Source organism: Rattus norvegicus, chromosome 7 (assembly GCF_021556685.1).
Source record: "Rattus norvegicus strain SHRSP/BbbUtx chromosome 7, alternate assembly SHRSP_T2T, whole genome shotgun sequence".
Lineage (NCBI taxonomy): Eukaryota > Metazoa > Chordata > Mammalia > Rodentia > Muridae > Rattus > Rattus norvegicus.
This window is the reverse complement of record NC_141540.1, coordinates 143,712,197-143,731,295: the sequence shown is the minus strand read 5'-3', so window position 1 is coordinate 143,731,295 and position 19,099 is coordinate 143,712,197. Positions and strand designations below refer to the sequence as shown.

General features: G+C 49.8%; 1 protein-coding gene and 1 long non-coding RNA gene across 11 annotated transcripts; one reads left to right on the top strand and one right to left on the bottom strand.

Annotated features, from left to right (window-relative positions):
* Nucleotides 1–1,880: 1,880 nt before the first annotated feature.
* Nucleotides 1,881–15,468, bottom strand: Hoxc6 (homeo box C6). 10 transcript variants are annotated; one of them, XM_087555793.1, is made up of 3 exons: nucleotides 14,909–15,468; nucleotides 3,764–4,109; nucleotides 1,881–3,062 (listed from the first exon to the last, which is right to left on the bottom strand). In XM_087555793.1, exons 2-3 carry the CDS (start codon nucleotides 3,915–3,917, stop codon nucleotides 2,731–2,733), a joined length of 486 nt encoding a protein of 161 aa, XP_087411919.1. In that variant the 5' UTR covers nucleotides 3,918–4,109; nucleotides 14,909–15,468; the 3' UTR covers nucleotides 1,881–2,730.
* On the top strand, nucleotides 8,005–9,492 carry LOC148005003 (uncharacterized). The gene is made up of 2 exons (XR_015626071.1): nucleotides 8,005–8,269; nucleotides 9,214–9,492. It is a non-coding gene; the product is annotated as an uncharacterized LOC148005003 (long non-coding RNA).
* Nucleotides 15,469–19,099: the final 3,631 nt, after the last annotated feature.

The window sequence follows — 19,099 nt, the reverse complement described above, 5'->3', positions numbered from 1 at the left end:
GGGGGGGGGGGAGCTGAAAGAGAAAGAGAAGCAAGGGGGAGGAAAAAATGGTTCTTGGAATTGGGGGGTAGTCGGGACAACGAGCTCACAGCGACACCTGGTGCCGACTTGGAGGAATTGCATCTGTAGCATCGCTTGGTCTTCTGGCAGTCAGATTGTAGAGAAGTTGTTGCTTGTTGGACAAACTAACCCTTGAGCTTGTCTTTAAAATTCTGTTAAAATTTCAGAAAAGATGAGACCTTATTTAAGAATTACTCTGGTGGTTTTCGTAATGGATAGTGCCAGTCCCCAATCTCCAGCGCCTTGCAAACTTCAATGATGACTGAGGAGACTTGGGGGTAGTAGCTAAAGCCCAGGGTGGAGAACCAAGAGGATTATCTTGGGTTACCTAAACTAAAGGTCAAGGCTTCTTGCTTAGGAGAATTGAACTCAGTTTTGATGAAGAGGAGCTTCTCTTGTAGGCTTGGAAAAAATTAACCTCTGGGAAGGTAGGCAGGATACCTAAGAGGAGGGAGGGTTCCTGAGGGAGCAGAAGCAGGCAGATAGGCTGAGAGTCCTAGGTACTCTCTGGAATGTGACTGGAGGTGAGGGACCAGGTGGACCCGGGTACACTTCACAATGTTAGGCACCCTAGAGGGGCAAGAGGCGACATTCCCTTGCATGTAACTAGACACTAGGCTGGAGGACCCTTCTCCGTGTGATTCTCATGTAAAGGATGCCAGATATTTCAGATGACCCCCAAGAGCATAGAGGGACAAGATTGAAACCTCCACAAATATTATGAGCAAGGCAGAGATAAAGGCTTGCTTTTACTCTTTTAGGGGTAAGCCCTTAGCCTGGGTTTCCCGGTAACCTCAAGCTAAAAGGCCCATGGGGAGCGGACTAAGTCGGGCAACCCAGACATAGTCTTTGGCCAGGGTTTCCTCAACCTTTGGGTCCTATCCCCTGCTTCTTAGTTCCAGACCCTACTCTTTACTGCATTTCCTCAGGAACTCTCAGCCTCTGCCAGAACCCACCCCCGCCCCCACTGGTGGAGGCTCTGGAGGGGGGCTGTGGCAGGGACCTGGAGAGTCTGGAAAACTCAGGCTGATTTTTACCCCCTCCGGGAGACCTCCCACCCCACTTCTCTCCTAGGCCCACTCAGGTTTCTAGGTTAGGAGTTGGGGAAAGAAGTCTGGATCTGAGAAAGGGTTAGGGATCCTACTGTGCCCCTCATGCAGGCAGGTTTGCAGAGAGAAGAGTCAGGAACCAGATAGGTTGGGGCTGTAAGGAAGAAGGACTTTTGTCTGGCGGGTCAGGAGTCCCAGAACACGCCAGAACTCAGTTTCCAGTCTTTCTCTTTCGAGTCGTCCTTGGATCGCTCAGTCCCTGTGGACAGACTCCTGAGGTCCTTGTATTGCCAGGGCGCCTCAGACAGGTTTCACAACAGCCGGCCTGGCGGGCTGAGGGCTTGCTTGCTAGTCCTCCTTCTCCCTGTGCTGCTGGCAGTGGGTGGGAGCGACCCTAGTGCTCGGATCAAGCTCCTTTTCTCGCATTTTGGGCTCAGGGCTCAGAAGCCAAAATCCCTGGCTGCTACAGGCAGGAAGAAAGGCCCGCGTGGGGCTTGGAGCCCAACCCGGCTCACTCAAGCTTCCCCGCCCCCAGCGAAAGTCCAGGCGGCCCTTTTCCTCCTTTTCTTTTCCGGGGTGTGTGTTGCTCCGTGTAGGGAGGGTCCCAAAGGCCTCTCAGAAACCCATCGCGGTCAAGAGAACCCGGAGACCGAGGCTCAGCGCCTGGCTGCGGGGCAGGCGAGTGCAGAGGGCTGGGGGCTCTGCAGGCGGCAGGCTGCGCGAGAGCTCTGCTGGCAAGTCAGCGGGCGGGCGAATGAGCAGACAGGCGGATTATAAACTTTTAAAAATAATATCAGTTTTATTAAATATTCGAGAACGGATCCAGAGGTCGGATTTATACAGGAGGATAACACGTAGGGGTTTATTTTTTTATTTATTTTCTCCTACTGGCTAAACAAACGTCATTCACTTTTTTCGCTTTTTTGTTATTTTCCCTCTTTTTTTAAAATCCTTTTTTTTAAAATGAGATCGGAACACTGACGGTGCTAAACATAAATATAAATACAGAGACCACAAATACAGCTAGAAATATTCACACAGAAACGGTCACAGTTCGAAATATGTCATAATGACCCCCAGGAATCTTTAAATACAATTTGCCTGTTCTGGGCATTTGCTGGGGCAGAGGGGCCGGTCAGGGACTGGGGAGAGGCCCTGGGGGTTGTTGCGGAGCCAAGGCGCGCCCTCCTGAGGCCTCCGGCCCTCCGGCTGTCAGGCCGGGCCCTGAGGCCCCGGAGTGGAGGCCCCAGGCCCCGGAGCCAGCTCTCCGCGCGGGAGGGCGGGGGTGAAGGGCGTCGGGAGGTGGGGAGGGAGGCTAGGGCTCACTTGGAGGGACATCTGTGGAATCTGAAGCGAGGTTCAGGTCCCTTAGGCCTAGGCAAGGGAAAGGGGCCTGCAGACAAGCCAGGAAGGAACTAGCGAGGGAGCTAGAGGAAGAGGCGAGTGAAGAGTTGTGCAGTGAGGGATGGGGTCCAGAGCTGACTTTCAGGTCCACGTTTGACTCCCTGTTTTGTTTTAGGAAGTCACAACACATCAATTGTGCCAGAGATAAATACAGAGTGTGTGATTCGGGGAGCTGGGATGAGCAAGGGAGGAGATAGGGGTGCAAGGGCAGTCCTGGTCACTCTTTCTGTTTCTCTTCTTCTGTCTCTTCTCGCTTTTCCTCTTTTCCTCCCAGGCTGTCGGCAGTTGCCCCTCCGCCACCCCCTGAGAGCGTGGACGTGAGATTAGATTCTTTTTTCCACTTCATCCGGCGGTTCTGGAACCAGATTTTGATCTGTCGCTCGGTCAGGCACAGAGCATTGGCGATCTCGATGCGCCGGCGCCGAGTTAGGTAGCGGTTGAAGTGAAATTCTTTCTCCAGTTCCAGGGTCTGGTACCGAGAGTAGATCTGGCGGCCGCGCCTCCGGTCCGCTCCGTAACCGACCCCTAGAGATCCGGGCACAAAACACACTAAAAACAATCAGCAAGGCGTCCTCTGCAGACATTTTTGTCTAGCAAAGTCCAGACCCTCTCAACTTGGCCCACAGCTCGCAGCCTTCTCGGGCTTCAGCCTTCGCCCTTTTGCTCTGCCCCACCCCCACTGGGGGTTCAGCCAGAACCCCAAGTTCATTCAGTTCTCCCACGAGGTGGGAGATGTGTGTCCCAAAGAAAGCTGGGGGGCGGGGCAAAAACCAGGCAGAAAGCTGGCTGTCTAAAAACTGATTAAAAAAAAAAAACTACTGGGGATAAGGACCCCATCTCTCAAGGATTGGGCTCCCCCCATCTTCCCCAACACTCTAGTTCCCTGGAAAGTTCTCCCCCACTTCTTTGCCCACTCTTAACTCCCTCCCTTCTCTCCGGCCTAACTAGACTTTAGTGGGGCTCCTCCACCTTCTGTCCTCTCCCCTCATTCCCTGCCCTGTTCCTACCCCCTCAGCTCCCCTTGGAGCCCTCCAATCTGTCAGGGATCGAGGGGGCCAAGCCCCTGCGAGCCAGCGCGGGAGGCGAGCAGAGGGGGCTGAAGAGGGGGCCCTGTCTCGGTGTCGGCGAGGAGACGAGCGTGATTGTTTTTATGGGGCCATAAAAAACTCTCTCCGCCCGTTCTTCTAGGGAAGCCGGTCATAAAGCCAGTTCAGTTTATTTAATTTATATCTCGGAGCTGTAAAACTCACCACTGTGCGAATTCATTCGCTGCATCCAGGGGTAAATCTGGATACTGGCTTTCTGGTCCTGGGGCGCAGTCCTGCCCTGCTCAGAACTAAAATCCTGAGCGATTGAGGTCTGTGTGTTATGTCCTAAGGTGTTTTGTCTGCAGTTTGAGAGCATGTCTTTCTCCTGGTAAAAGGAATTAGATCCATAGTCATACGGCCCCCGGCTGGAACTGAACACGACATTCTCCTGTGGCGAATAAAAGGGAGTCGAGTAGATCCGGTTCTGAGCTACGGCTGCTCCATAGGTCGAGAAATGCCTCACTGGATCATAGGCGGTGGAATTGAGGGCGACGTTGGGGAGGACGTCCTGGCCCCCGGCGAGGTGGCAGGATAAGGAAGGGTTAGTGAAGTAGGAATTCATCCCTTTGCCTTTACCTGGTCGGGCTATGATTTCTTTAATATTTATTTCTGTCTCCAGTTTGTACTCGGAACTAGATGGTTATAGGGACGGCTCCAATCCAGGACAGACAAAATGACAAAGTCAGCTGACCCCCTTCCAGCCAATCGCAAGCCAGATGTCAAGAAAGGGGAAAAAAATCGCTTCTGCTTCTGTTGATTCCCTAGTTGAGACTAAGTATGTGCTTTGAAAGTAAGACTTGGATTTCTTTTACTATATATAATATATATTATATATATTATACATATATTAACTGGTTGGGGGTGGGATGCAGGTCTATAAGCAGGGCCTTGTTCCCAGCTTAAGGAAAGGTCTAGTCCCAGAAAACCTCTCCACCCCAGCTAACTTTGCTGTGCTGTGGCCAACCGCAGGGCAGAGAAATCCTTGTTTTCAGACCTATTTCATCTTTGTATCTGACCCTTTTCTAAAATTAAATCCTGGTTGCTTCATTTGAGGAGATCCTTCCCAGTAGAAAGAGGTTCCCAGAAATTCTAGAAGATATTCTGGCTTGACACTCGCGAAGCAAGTCCCCATCACTAGACAGCATATTTTTCCAACAATTTTTAAAAATCAAAAGGAAAAAGAATTTTCCAGAAACAGAGGAAGGCAGTGTAGCTAAGAGTCTTGGGTTAGAGAATATATAGGAAGCAAATAGATCTAAAGGGTATGAGTGAGACTACAGGGTACAGGGAGGAGCCTGAAGTGTGCAGCATCTCTCTTTTGCCTCCTAGCCTTCTGCTCCTCCCCAGGTCCTACCTTTTGGGGAAACTCTTGCAACATTTTTGCTTCAAAGAAAGCATTATGTGAGAGAGAGAGAGAGAGAGAGAGAGAGAGAGAGAGAGAGAGAGAGAGAGAGAGAGAGAGAGAGAGAGAGACTGGGATTCTTTCTAAAGACATCAACTCCTGTTTGTGTTGGTGAGAATTTATGATTTGGAACCAGCTCAGGCCAGGCCAGTGGTGTAATTCACATAGGATGCAACCCGAAAGAGGAAATTTGGTGGTACTCCAATGAACAGATAGCTCCAGCTCAGGTCAGAAGACCCTATCTGCTCTGGATTCACTGCCCTGCCAAAGGAGGTGCCCCTGGACCTGAGCTGTAAGACCCTAGGAAAGGGGTTCCTGGGGAACACTTGGTCTCTTGCCTCACCCAGTCACCTCTGGATTCTCAGTCCTTACCTCCATTTTCTCCCCCACCTTGGGGCTGAGAAAAGGGAGGAGGAGATTAGGAAATAGCAGTTCTGTAGATGTTTCAGCGACAGAGAGCTGCAGTGAGTGAACCGAAACAGCAGAAGGTGTGCAGCTGGGGTTTCCCTCTGATTAATCCAAACAGAATTTGATATCGACACAGGCTGGAAATGCTTGGAGCTGACAAAGAGAGGATGGTGAGGTATACACAGGAAGCAGTGAAAGCTCATATTTTCCCCTCACTAATTTTTTTTTTTGAGACTGACTATAACAAGAACCCGGATGTCGCCGGGTTTTATGATCTCTCCCTTCTGTGTAACAAAGCAGAGTAATCAATGGGTAGCAATAAAGCCATAAACGGGACTGTGCTGGGAAAAAAACTCGTTTATTCATCTTCTGTAACGTTAAGGTCTCCCTGGAGTGTCACTAGGGGGTGGGGTGGGGGGATAAAGTTTCGAACCCCAAAGCAGACAGTGTGTAGGAGCTGGTGCAGACAAAATGTTAGTTAATACATGAACCCCTTTAGGGGGTTGAGGAGTCTTACTGCCAGACAACTTGTGTTGGCTTTTAAAAATCCAGCCCCTGCCTTTGAAAAGGAGGGGAATTGATTGGAATTTAGAAGAGCGGAAGGAAGATCTCTGTAATTATTGAAGTTCGTACCCTTTGACTATACTATTTTCTTTCCAAGGTGAAGAGGGTAGAGGAGGAAGCTTTCAATAAGAGATTGTTTTGAAGTTATCTCATCTGGGGGCAACGTAGCAGTTACCCCTAAACACAACAGTAGTGTATTGCTTTTTGCTTTCCAATCCAGCTGTACTTGAATTCATGGCATGCCTGGACAGAGGTTTCCAACAGCTGGCTGGGGCTCCAGTCCCCCTACAGGGCAAGAGGTAGGAGGAGAGAAAACTGAGGTGGGGTATCCTGGGCTGAGCTAGGGAACAGGCAAGTGCACCCCTGGACACCAGAAACCTCTTTCAAAGTTCCCAGCCTCCTGTCTGCCCTGAGGGTAGCAAAAGCCACGGCAAGAAAGAGTAAATTCCCCTCCTATTTCAGAGTGAGATTGCTAGAGGGATAAATCATGTCAGTGGTACTTACTTCAAGATATTAAATTGTTGCAATGTAAAACAAATTGAATGATGGAAGATAGGGTGTCTTAATGAAGTTTTGCTTTCCATGGGTGTGGATTTTTGTATATTTAATTTTTTTTTCTTTTATGGATGTGTAGGGGAGGGAGTGATGAGGGGACTTTGGGGGGAATCATGTGCTACAGCTCCCTAGCAAAGATGCCCGAGTTTCCTGGAGCCCCTCCCTCCAGAGATTAAAGGGCCGCCAAAGTTGGGGAGATTCCCTTTTGGGGCCTAAAGGTGGTGTGCTCAGGGGTGGGCGACCTGAGGAGCAGAATGTAAGTCTCAGGGCCCGGAAAAGTTAAGTGTTTTATTACGTTCCTAAACAGAGGGCAGATCCTGAAAGGTCTCGCCGATTTATAATGAACAGAAACCAGCTGCTGGGGGAAAAAGGCAGAAATGCTGGAAGGGGGAGACCAGGGGGAACAGAAACACAAATATCTTCCCTCCATCTAAGGACTTTAGGGAAAGTTAACTTTCACCATACTCTCCTGCACCCCTTTCTATTCCTAAAGGGAGAAGGTCTATTCCCTCTAGTTAGACCTTTAATTATGAAGTTGAAATTTACTGAGAGGATTCGCTCCAAGGGGGAGAGTGGGTCAGATGAGTTGGATCTGCCCTCCTTGGGGTAATATTTTTTTTTCCTTTTCCCATTTTGTGCTCCTTCTTCCCTTGGCAAAAGATTGGCTGTCTGTGGGGGAGGGGCTGGGACTTGAATTTTTCTAAATATATTTATATTTTCCTGTTAAATTTGTCTGAAAACAATTATGGAAGCTCATCAGCAGAAGCAGGAACAGATGTTTTATTAAAACTGCAGTGCAGCTCTGTAAATATGCACAAGTCTTGGGAAGGAGGGAGGCTTCAGCCCTTTGTTTCCACCAAAACAAGCGAAGCCACCCCCCACACCCCCATTAGGCCTGCCGGTCTATGCAAAGCCCTGGGCCTTAGGCCTTCTGAATTAGGCATTTAGAGGTGTCAAGAGCAGATTTTCACTTTGGGAGCTGTAATTCTTGGATTCATAAACAGAATATAAAAACCCAGAAAAAGAATAAAGCGGGAAAGTTGCCACTGGCCGCTTTAGCCCCCCCCCCACCCCAATCCAAAACACATGCCTTCCAGGAGCACTAATTATAGGAGAGGAATTTACTGCCTGCTTTTTGGGCCTGAGTGGGTGTAGTCACTGGCCTGGAGGCTAAGGGCTGCACCCGAGCTTGGGCACTTACTTAGGGGTTTCCCCAGATTTCAGTCCTGCCAGATCTAAGCTAGGGGAAGGCTGGGGAGGTTCTGAACTGGGAAAATGATGAGGGGAGAGTGGACTTCAGCTTTTAGGGTGGCCATGAATAGGCTTCACCTTGCCTGCCTCTGCTTTCTTTTCTGCTCTGACAAATAAAGTAAATTTGTGTGTACAGACGTCTGGAGTGAGCCTGGTGAAATCTGAAAAAATATTACTCGCGGAAGGTCCTTTTCTGTGTTCCGCAAGTCTCCTCTCTCCCTAGACTCCTCCACCTCTACGAAGATGTTTGTAGCTGAGGACCGCACAGATGCACGTATTCCATTCCTGGCCGGCAACGCCAACTACAGCTCGGCGCCTCCCTAGGCTGTGCGCTCACTCCAATGCTGGAGCCGGAGCGGCTGGACTCTAAGCTCCCTCGCCTGCCTAAAAAGCCACGCAGCTGCGGGACCCTGCCCCTCCACCATCTCCAGTTCTTGATTTCCAGAGATACGGAACGGTTATGCCGTCGGCTCCTTTTGTGCCACTGGGTGAGGGCTGAAATCCCTTTTACAGAGAAAGCTGAGTTCAATAATTACTCAGTTCACCTCACAATCGCACTATTTGGTTAAGGCTTTGCTGTTCTAGAGAGTTCAGCTAGCTCCACTGACTTATGACTACATTTTAAAAAACGCTTTGAAAAAAAAAAAAACTCACAAAAACCCCTATTTCAAATGCCTGGAGTTTTGTGAACAAACCCCTTTGATCTCCGTGGACCTCTAAGGGAAAGCATGGCAAAAAGAGCGGTGAGTGGCACCGGCCAAAGAACATGAACACGAGGTCTGGTCTGCTTGGGAATGCCAAAGCACAGCTTACCCAAGGGGCTCCCAGATTTTCTGCGATGTGCTAGGGAAAGATTTCCTTTCATTTTCCTCAATACATAAAGTGCATTCCAAAGAGGAACACTCCTTTCAAAAGTCAAGCTTAAACACACTGGGGTGGGGGGAGTGAAATCTGACAGATCCATTTATGGGTGCTGGTATTTGGTGACAAGGCTGAAACTGACCAGTTGGAGGGAGTTGGGGGTCTGCAAGGAAGGAGGAAAGGACCAGATGGGGCATGTTCAGCTGCTGTGCTGAGATTTGGCCCAAATACCTCTCAGGCCTGTGCTGTGACTCCTTCTTTTGAGCTAAGAAGAGGGTATGTAGTGGAATTATTGTGACTTTTGTACTCCAGCATTGAAGAAAGGTATGCAGAGCGGCTCTGATGACTCTCTCTCCTCCCTCTGGTTTTGTGAATCTCTGCCTGACCTTTCCTAACTGGCGCTTTGGTTATTGCTACTACCATCCTCAGCAGACACAAACCCCCATCTTTGCATGTCTGGCTTCTCCGACTCTGCCTAAAAGTTCAAAAGTACAATAGGGTTCCATCAAACTTTGCCCTAAAACCCCTTCAGACTTCACCTGGGAAAAAAATTAATTTCTATCTTTTGCAGACCAGGCCCTCCAGCTTCCCTTCCACCTTGATGCCAAAGCAGCAGAAATATCAGCTGAGGAGGGGGCTTGTGGAGAGCATCTCATCCCCACTGAGAATGGAGAGTTTGGCTGTCTTGGGACTTGCCCTTTGAGAGGGCAAAGCAGGTGGCCCAAGTTGGTCTGGAAGTAAAAATCAAGGCCCAGAATATTCAGGGTACTTTGCATTGCCAAAACAGGACCTCAGGAGACCATCACGTTAGGAAGGATGGTAAGGTGGGTGGGTGGTAAATATGCCCTTCTGTGCTAGTCCAAAGGAGCCCCCAGCTTTCTGGTTTCTCCTCTGCTTCTGAACATAGACTTGGGACCATTCTGGAGGTTAGCGAAAATTTAAAATTGGAGACCTTGGTTGGCATTTATGACATCACAGTAAGTTGTCATATGATAACTGTGAACACCATAAAAGTGTTAACGAGAGTTGTATATATGAATGCCAGGCCCCCCTCTAACTCCACCCTCCCATCTTCTCCTGGGCTAACTTCTCCCACTTTGAAATAAAATGTTATTATGGTCTGGAACAATAAACCAACAATGAAACGTCATCATCAATTCTTTATAAATAACTTTATCCTTTATTGTCAGTAGCTCTGAAAGAACCATTTAATTCATACTCGTGAAAGAGGGGGCTGGAGGAGAGGAGAATTAATTTCAGAAACAAGAATATTACTTAGCTGCAATGATACTATTTTAGATTTGATAGCCGGGAGCAAAATTAAAGGCAAACATTGACCTCTCTGACTCTATACCTGGCAGGATTGGGGATTTATAGGACCCTTACAGAATGGGTAATTTAATTTTGTAGGATTTGCTTAAATTCAGTGCTTTTTGGTGGGGGGGGGAGGCTGAAAAGATAAAGGGAGAGAAGGTGGTATGTTTTATCCAGTTTTATGAATCCACCAACATTACCCTGACAGAAAACCCAACCACCTATGTCTGAGAGAAGCCAGGAAGAAGGGAATGGAGGAACCAGGAGGAGAAAGAAGAGGTGCTGAAATGTTCTCAGAGTCTGTGGCCCTCTTACCCAACTGGTTACCAAGGCAAAGGAAGAAAAGCTGTAGAAAAGAGAAGGGAGGCTTGGAAGTCTCTTCAACACTAGGACACCCGGAGGTTTATGGTGTCTTCATAATTCCCTTGTCCCATAAACATCGGCGGCCCTATTTTAGGACAATTTCTGCTTCCTCCCCTCAGAAAGGGAAAATGAGAAAGCAGGAGGTAGGGGTGCAGAAAAGGGGAAGGAGTTTGAACGAGTCCTGCACTTTGTTCTCCCCGAGAGCGAGAGCGAGCGAATTTGCTGGTTGAGTTTCTGACGCAGGGTGGCAGCAGACAAAACAAGTAAACAACACACAGACACAATAAACAGGGGCGTCTGACAGCGCTGTGGCAGAGGCCGTGGGCTGCTTGAGGGACAAGATCCTGGGATAATGTCACCCCAAAGTCGGTGTGGCTAGAGCAGAAAGGCCTGAGTTACTCTGTCACACCCTCTGTCTCTGAGGATGAAACTGGGAAGAAAGGCTGTGAACCCCTGGAGCCACAAGTCTGGGCAGGAACCCGAGTGTCTTGAGAGTAGCACAAAACCTCATCCAGTACTGCTCTTGTCTACTCTTTCATTTATGGGCCTTTCCATTGACATTTTATTTCCTGTCAGCTCTGTCTTTTTGTGGCCCCAGAAAAGCTGCATAAGGAGGCCAATTAATTCCCAGCCGAGGCCCATACTCAGGGCTCCAGGCTCACGGGCCCAACTTGCATTCTAGAGAGGCCTCCACCAGCCTTCTCTTAGTGGACCTCGCATTGGTTCAGGTCACGGACAAGATTAAAATGCACCCCCCCTTCATTTCCAGATCTGGGTATTCATAGGACATTCCAGAACTTCTAATAAGCCCTTACAGACAGGCAAATCTAGAGTGAAATAATAGCCAGGGAAGCAAAAGGAAGGAGAGCTATTCACAGGCAGTATCCATGCCTCTCCTGGTTTGCCTTCTCTAGGAGCCTCTTTAAGCACCTTGGCCCGCAGCCACCTAGACCCCTGCTCAGAAATCATCTTAGCCACTACAATCCCTTTGCCATCCACATGGAGGCTTCCAGCCTCCAGGGCTCCAGTCCTGGTTATTCAGAACTCCTTTCAGACTCACAACAACCATGAAAGAACCCACAGACTTCGTTTTTCAAGACGACTGGGTTCGCTTTGGAAGTGAGCCTGTGAGTTGGCAGACTTCACAGGGAGGTGAGGAGAGACAGCAGAAGGGTGTAGTATGTCTCAGGCAAAAGCAATGAGCCAAAGCCTGTGGCTTCTTTGGATTTTTGGAAGCCACATACTCCAATTTCAGCACACACATTTCCGCAGAGATGCACAGAGGGCCTTCTCCTTGAGCCCATTGCTTCCCTGGCCCGCTCTCAGCCAGAGAAGGCTAACAAAATTTCGCATGCACATAAAACGGTGTTTATCGAATATAGCCATGGTAGTAAACATTTAACCACGAGGAAATATGAGTCTCTATATATTTCCCCCTGCCTCTGAATCTGTATATCTGAGACAGTATATAATAAATATCTAATTCCACCAAGCCTGGTTTCAGAACACAACAGTCAGCCCAACAAGGTTGCCTTTTCCAAACCAAGGTCAAATTCTGTAGGGATCACAACTGTCAGACAAGAAGAGAAAGGGTTTATTTTCCCCATGTGTTCTGGGAACCTGGCCTGAAATACAGACGGTAGAGCTTACCAAAACCTCTGAAGGGGCAGAGCTGAGGGTACCCAGAAAGTAAGCTCGGAGGGAATGCTTCTGAGTCCCCCCCACCCCCGGGGGGTGGTGGTGTCTGGGGAGGTTGCCAAGCCTTGATCCATAGAATCCAGTGACCACCTAGGTAGGCCTCAGCATTGAAGAGCCCTTGAGCAAAATTCTATTCTTGGCTTCACTGGCTATTATTAGATAATCAGAGAGCTCTCCTGCAGCGAGGAGCCACATCCACATAGAATTTGGCCTGCAAGAGGCTGAGGATTGCCACCGATGGCCCTTCTTGTGCTTCTGTTCGAGCACCAGAAAGAGGAAGAACCAGGGGGCAGAAAAGTGAAAGTAACTGTCCAGGAGAGCACTCGCTGTGTTGAGATTCAGTTTTGTCTCCTGGCCAGACCTGAAAACTAGGGCCAGTCACTGGCATTCTGTTTCTAGGCTTGCCAAAGAGGGGTCTAGGGGTGAAGGGTATAGGATAAAGTTGGTGGGGGGAGTGGGGCTGTAGGATTGTAGCCAAGAAGGAACAGGAAATCAATAAAAATATAAAGACACCTCAAGCTGGTGTTTTTGACGGGTACTCTCGCACCCTAGCACCTCGATATGACTATTAGCACGTCCAGCTAGATCCCCTGTAGGCCTAGAGAAATACCCCATCCTAGCCCAGGCCCGCCCCTTGGATGGGAGGGGGCCTCTAACATCCCAGGTGAATCCACACTAGTCTGAACAGCCTTCTCCAAAAATTGTTTTCTTTTGGGGTGGAACAAAGGAAACGTGTGCCCCCCCCAAACATCCCCTCCCACGTCATTGCGGCCATCCGCAGGGATAGGGTCCGACAAAGTACAGGCTGAAGAAAGAAATAGCGGCCTCACCGATCGGCGGTTCCCACAGTACGCCGGGAGAAGGCTCACGTTCGGGCCTCCAGGGCCCCTCCACTGTCTCAGCGTACTCCCCTGGCCCTTTTCAGGTTCCACAGACCCCCGTCCTGGTCAGCCGTAGCCTGGTTCCCCGAAGCATCTGCCTGGGGGACCAGGCTCGGGCGGCGGGAGAGTGCGCGGCAGCCGGAGCAGGCGGCAGGCTGGGCCCATTTGGGGAGAGCCAAGCGCTTTTCTTGGTCGTAAACAAGGAACGCGAAATTAGCCCCTCGGCAGACGCCTCTGCCTACACACCAGTCCTATTGGGGGGTGGGGTGGGAAAGGGGAGAGAAAATGCCATTTCTTTCCCCGAGAGAATACCTCAGAGGCCTTTATGTCGACTGCAAAAGGGGAATTTTGGGGGGGCTGGAGAAGGGAAGGTGGTTGTGGGGGGATGGGAGGGAGGATTCACCATAGGCTCGAGCTCAAAGGGTTTGATCTGAATGAAATCGAACTATATTTTTTTAATAATTTCATAAAAACGGGTTCTCTAACCACTGCGCCCCCCCCCACCCCAGCGATAGATCTGGGTTTAAACAGGAAATACAGCTATCCCTTCCCCCACACTGCTGGGCGAAGACTCTCAGACGAGCTTCTGGGAGAGGAGAAGATGAGGGGGGTGAGACTGACGTAGACTGAAGGTGTGAGTCTGTCTCCTAGTGTCTGGGACCTCGCCAGGAGCATGCCGCCTTCCCAACTCTAAGGGGTGTCTGTTTGGGTGTGTAAGCATTCTGTGTGCACGCCGCTCCTTATAAACACAATCTCTCACTAACAGGGTCGCCTCAGACCCAAGCCTGGAAGCAGGGCGGGGTCATATATCAAACTGCAATGCAGTCAGGGCCATGTACATTTGGAAGAAATTAAGCTACTATGTTATGAAACCATATGTGTCAGGTTAAGATTATACAACACGTCATTAGCACCAATTATTAGGAAGATCCAGGACTCTACCCACCACCTTAGTCTGACGCCTTTACGGTGGGAAACTCACCCATCCCACCCATAAAGTGCTGGGGGGTGGGGGGCTTGCAGCACCCTCCAGGTCCTGGGGGCACGGCCTGGTCTATCCCCGCCCAACCGGAGGCCTCTCTCATTCCCACCTCCACCGGAACAAGGCGGGTCTTAATCTAGAGCAGTCCTGCAAGGCTCAGGAGGAAGTTGGAATGGCATCCCGAGTGGAGTGGCCGCAAGTGGGGGGGTGGGGGGCGCCCGGCTTATGAGGGGGGTAAGCATTTAGGCAGCTTTTCTCCGAGCACAAGATGGCTTTTGAGCTCTGCATCCCCACCCCCAACTCCTTCCACCCGCAGCGTAGGGCGCCTCCCACCCTTCTATGCGCCAGGGTGGGGGCGGGAGCAGGGGTGGGCAGACTCTCTCCCCTTGGCTGACGCGCACCAGCCACCAGCCTCCCCCCTAATTGCCAATTAACAGGCTCCGCCGCCCGCCTAGCTGCGCCCGCTTCCTGCTCCGCGGCTCAGCCCTGGGCTCACACTGCGCATGTGTGAGGCCTGGCTTCTAGCTCTCCAAGAAGGAGGGGGCTGCCGGACAGGGAGGGGGCTCTGGAAAGTTTGTTTGGGGGTTGAGGAGCTGACGTTGCTTAGGGGGCAATGGGCCTAGACTACAGATTCTCTCTCCAGCCTTGAAGTTTGAGCTTCCAGGCCACCACGTCCCAGTTCATCAGCCCAGAGTAGTCAGCTAATAAACAGGTACAGACACTGTGGGCACCAGGCAGAGGGCCCCGCGCCCCAGACCAGGGACTTCCGTCCGGCGGGCTAAGATTCTCCCGCCCAGGACCCCAACTTCGGCGCACATCGACGTCAGGACAACACATTTCCCCCACTACCAGGATTTCAGCTTTAACCCCATCCTCCCATTTTACCTCCCCTAATTACCCTCACGCCCACCCTCTCACCAGCCCCCTCTTCTCTCTAACCAAGGCAAGCCGTTGCTGTCCTTATCTTGAAACCGCCACCCAACTACGGACCATTAGTTACATATTTGAACCAATAAGGAAACACTTACCGGGCGCTGCTGTCACTCTCCCTCTCTCCCTCTCTCTCTGCCTCTCACTCTCCCACTCTCTGTCTCTCTCGTCTTTCCTCATTTTGTGCCGTTGCCGAGCCTGTCTCAGCTCCACACACACACATATATATATATACTTTATATAAATTTAAAAATAAATAAAAAGTCCTGGTTTTTAAAAAAAAAGCCAAATAAAATTAAGGAGAGTTGCAGGGCAGGGACAGGAGGGAGAATCTGGGAGAGGGGAGGGGTGGAGGCATCTGTAGCGCCAGATCTCAGCCCCCACACCCACGAACCTCTTGCCCCTTGGGGGCCAGAGGGTCGGGTATAAGGAGAGAGAGGTGCTCTCAACTTCTGCCTCTCCCCTCCCACCCCGCCCTCCTCAGGTGCCCCCCAGCTTCCGGCAACTCCCCCTAAGGAAAAAAATTAAATAGGGAAAATAATTATTAATCAGATTAATAAAAAAATTCTGGTAATGAACGGAGCGCCCAGCGCAGGTTTCCCTGGCAATGGTTAGGCTCTTACAGGGAGGACTGTTCTGCGGAGCGCTCGGAACGGACAAACCACAATAAAAAGTTCACGTTCATGGATGGAATCCACATGACTTCTTGTGGCCAATCCAACTTGTGAGTCGATCGTAAACTTTTATTACTCAGCTGTAAATTTTCTGCAAACAACCGGGAATGCGATGCATTTGTGTAGCGTGTGCAAATGGGCGCCACGGTCGCCATGTTTACCCAATTCTCTCAGAAAGGGAGCATCCCTCGACCCCCACCCCACCCTCACCCACCGCCCACTCCCCAAAGGCCGGCAGCTCTAGACTAACACAACAAGAGCAGACAGGGGATGTAGGGAGGGAAGAGGAGAGGGTTCAGATGCTGAAGATCCACTGCCTTCTCTTGCTGCCCCGAATTTTAAATACTTTTCTTAATAAGTGAAGGTAATGATATTGGACCTGATGAAAATCAAAGCTTTGCAGAGCTCTGCAGCCTTGGGGCAGTGAAGGTTGGCAAGATGAAGGAACTGAAAATGAATACCGTTCCTGATCCTACCTTTGTTATCTAGAAAGAGAACACATCTTTTCTACTGCAGTGCCCCAGGCAAGCCCCCTACTCTCCACCCATCAAACAAGAACTGGAGTCTCAGGCTGCTGGCAGCCCTCCCAACCGAGACTGTCTAGATGGAGTCTAAAGGACCGAGAGCTGGACCAGGATTTGGCAGTCCTTTGGAGGCAGCAGAAGGGGTGAGAGTTTTGTGCAGCTTCAAGGATCCTTAGAATGACTTTCATTTCCCAGGTGGTCCCTTTTTTTCAGACAAAATGGCACTCCCTGAATCCAAGACTATTTCTAGCCTCAGGTCATCTTGTTCTCTAGATTATCAATGGTAACTTTCAATCCTCAAAAAAATAAAATAAAATGAAATGAAATAAAATAAGATAGCAATGTTAAAACTGAAGATCTTGGTCCAGCTAGCTTTCTTTCCTTCCTTCTTTCTTTCTTTCTTTCTTTCTTTCTTTCTTTCTTTCATTCTTTCTTTCTTTTCTTTCTTCCTTCCTTTCTGTCTGTCTGTCTGTCTGTCTTTCTTAAATTGAGGAAGAAGGCTCTTTGAAACCTTTTCACCCTTTCAGGTTGCCCACACACCTATCTTTTTCAGAGGTGGGGGAAAGATCTCCGTCTAGGCATCTGGGATCTGGCTTCAGAGTTTGCAGGCCCCATAAGAGAGCCATTTACTGCTCTGAATTCTGCTTTCCACTCTAAATGTCTATGCACCCCATTTCTCCAGACCTCCAATTTTGGTAATAAGTGCAGTGTGGGGAGGCCATTATAAATTACCTTGAAGAGAATATTCTCTAGGCTGTATTCCAGCCACTCCCCACTGGCTGGAGACCTAAAAGCGGGCAGCTCTTTCCTTGATCGGCATTGAGCTGGCAAGAGAATCTCAAGGGCTGGGTGCTCCGCCAGTCAACAGAAGACCCTTCATCCCCTCCCCAAACTTCCTCCATAGTAAGTAAAACAGTTCCCTCAGCCGGATGCAGAGACCTGTTCCTTTTACAAACCCACCCATAAATTTTATAACAGGTAGTTAAAAATTACGACGAGGAAGCGCTGGCCCAGCTTTTCACAATGGCAGCGGGAAGAATGGGGCAGCACTGCCCGGCAACTCACCGGAAATTTTACTTCCAGATTGTGGCACACAACCTGTCCTGGGTCCTCTGTAATTGGGGCTAGGGGTAACTTCTCAGGCACTCTCTGGGGGCATCTCACGTCAAGAATACGAACCTGGGGAAGCCAACCCACCCTCTCCTTCAAGGAGTCCCCTGGGAGCCCCTCAGCGGCACACGTTTTCCCTTGGCGCCCCAGATTTCTCCAAGACCCGCTTGTCTTTTGGACATTTAATGGAAGAGTAGTGGGGGAAAGTGCGGAAATCTTCTTTTTAATCCTAAGAAACGAATTTGCCCCCCAACTTAATAGCTGCTTCATCCTGTCTCTACCGTTGAGATTAGAATAATAAATCCAAGCAGAAATGAGCGAGATGTTTCAACTCAGCATTTTGAAAGATACTATTTTTCACAAATCACAAATAGCTTTCGGAAGCCACTTTGATTGGCTAATAAAAAAAAGTAAAGAATGGGAGAAAGTCGTATCTGCAGAAACCGAATGGTACCCATTTCGGTAATGGGACGACGGCGGCATTTAGGAGCATGCATTTCTAAAGAGCGCATCCCGCTCTCGCAATTACATTCCCCCATAAAACGGGTTTTTAACCTCCTTTTCTTTCCAAACGAGAAAACTGAAGTGGTGGGCAGGGAAAGCGGGGAGCGGGTAATGCACGAGGGGGCGCTGGGTCTCCTTAGGTCTAACCTTCTGGCTGCCCGACATTTCCAAAGAAGCCGGGCGCCAGACGCACCCCGCCCTCCGACGCGACGGCTTGGGGCCATGGACATCGCTGAGCAGGGGCAGGGATGAATGGGGGGTTGGTGTTGCGGGGTGGGGGGAAGCAGCGAGGCCCTTCAGAACCATTTGATGAGGAAATCATGTCACTCTTCTTCAGGCAGAATATTACCATTTTTATCAATAGCAATCATAATCTCACGCTTTACAAAAATGAAACGGGTCTTCCTCTGTGTTCCTACAGAGTCTGGTGGGAAGTGAAATGCTGTTTTCAGGCCACCCTGGCCAACACCCCATGTCTCCCAAGCCAAACAGGATCACTTGGTTGCTATCAGGGACCCCAAATTCTACAGATTTCCTGGCAGGTTCAACTTAAAGTTATCCCCAAGCTGTCCTTCAGCCTCACAGGCAGGGTGGAGGGGGGTGGGGGCTAGGAAAATCGATTGACAAATCTTGAGCCCCTTTTATAGGGGCCAGAGTTTGGAACCCTGATGAAACACTTGGCCTGGGCCTAGGTTAAAAAACATTGACCCAGAGATCTGCTTCAAAAATATCTGTCTCTGGTGGTCTGTTTTTGAAGGCCAGAAGTCCCTCCCTTCTTCCTCTGGTCTGGCTGAGCCAGCCGGCTTGTATCTCTGGAATTTGGAATGGTTTGAGCAGAATTTTATTGACATAAACAGATTTGTCTGCCTAGGACCCTCCAGAATGATCCCATTACTAGCAGGGTTCGACTATTTTAGAAAATGTCAAGATTCCCTTTGCCCTACTGTGACTGGGCTTAGGGACCATCCACTCAGCAGGCCCATGCTCCCAAATCAGGAGTCCCAACTGTGGTAGCCAGGCAAGCTGCTCAATTGTCAAAGTGAAGCCAGCCAAGAGCTGGCTTGAAATAGCCAAAACGGAGGCTAAGGGGACAGAAGGCAGCTGAGTGGCCATGATAGCCTTGTGCTGGTTGAATTTGAATTCCAGGGTGCAGATTCTGTCTTATTCATTTGTCCTTCCTTTATCCTCCTCCCCAGGCAGAAGCCTTCTCACCCTCACACTTTGGCATTTTCCAGTCAAAAAACTCTCTTGACTGTGCAGTTTTAGCTTCACCCATTCCCCACCTCATCCACTATTTCAGTATAATGTCCTGGATGCTAAGGGGTGGCCACAATCAGGAGATATGTGAAGATCAGAAAAGAACCCCACCATCTCACCCTTGGCTTAAAACTCTGAAAAAAAAAAAGGAGTGGGACAGAGTCACAGAAGGAGCATGGGGTTCTTTATATGGACCCAGCCTAGACCAGGGGACTAAAGC

Coding starts and splice junctions, on each gene's coding strand:
- Hoxc6 (XM_087555792.1), bottom strand. CDS start 4,163: ATGAATTCCTACTTCACTAACCCTTCCTTATCCTGCCACCTCGCCGGG. Junction 3,063..3,763: donor GCGAATGAATTCGCACAGTG/GTGAGTTTTACA, acceptor GATTGTTTTTAG/TGTGTTTTGTGCCCGGATCT.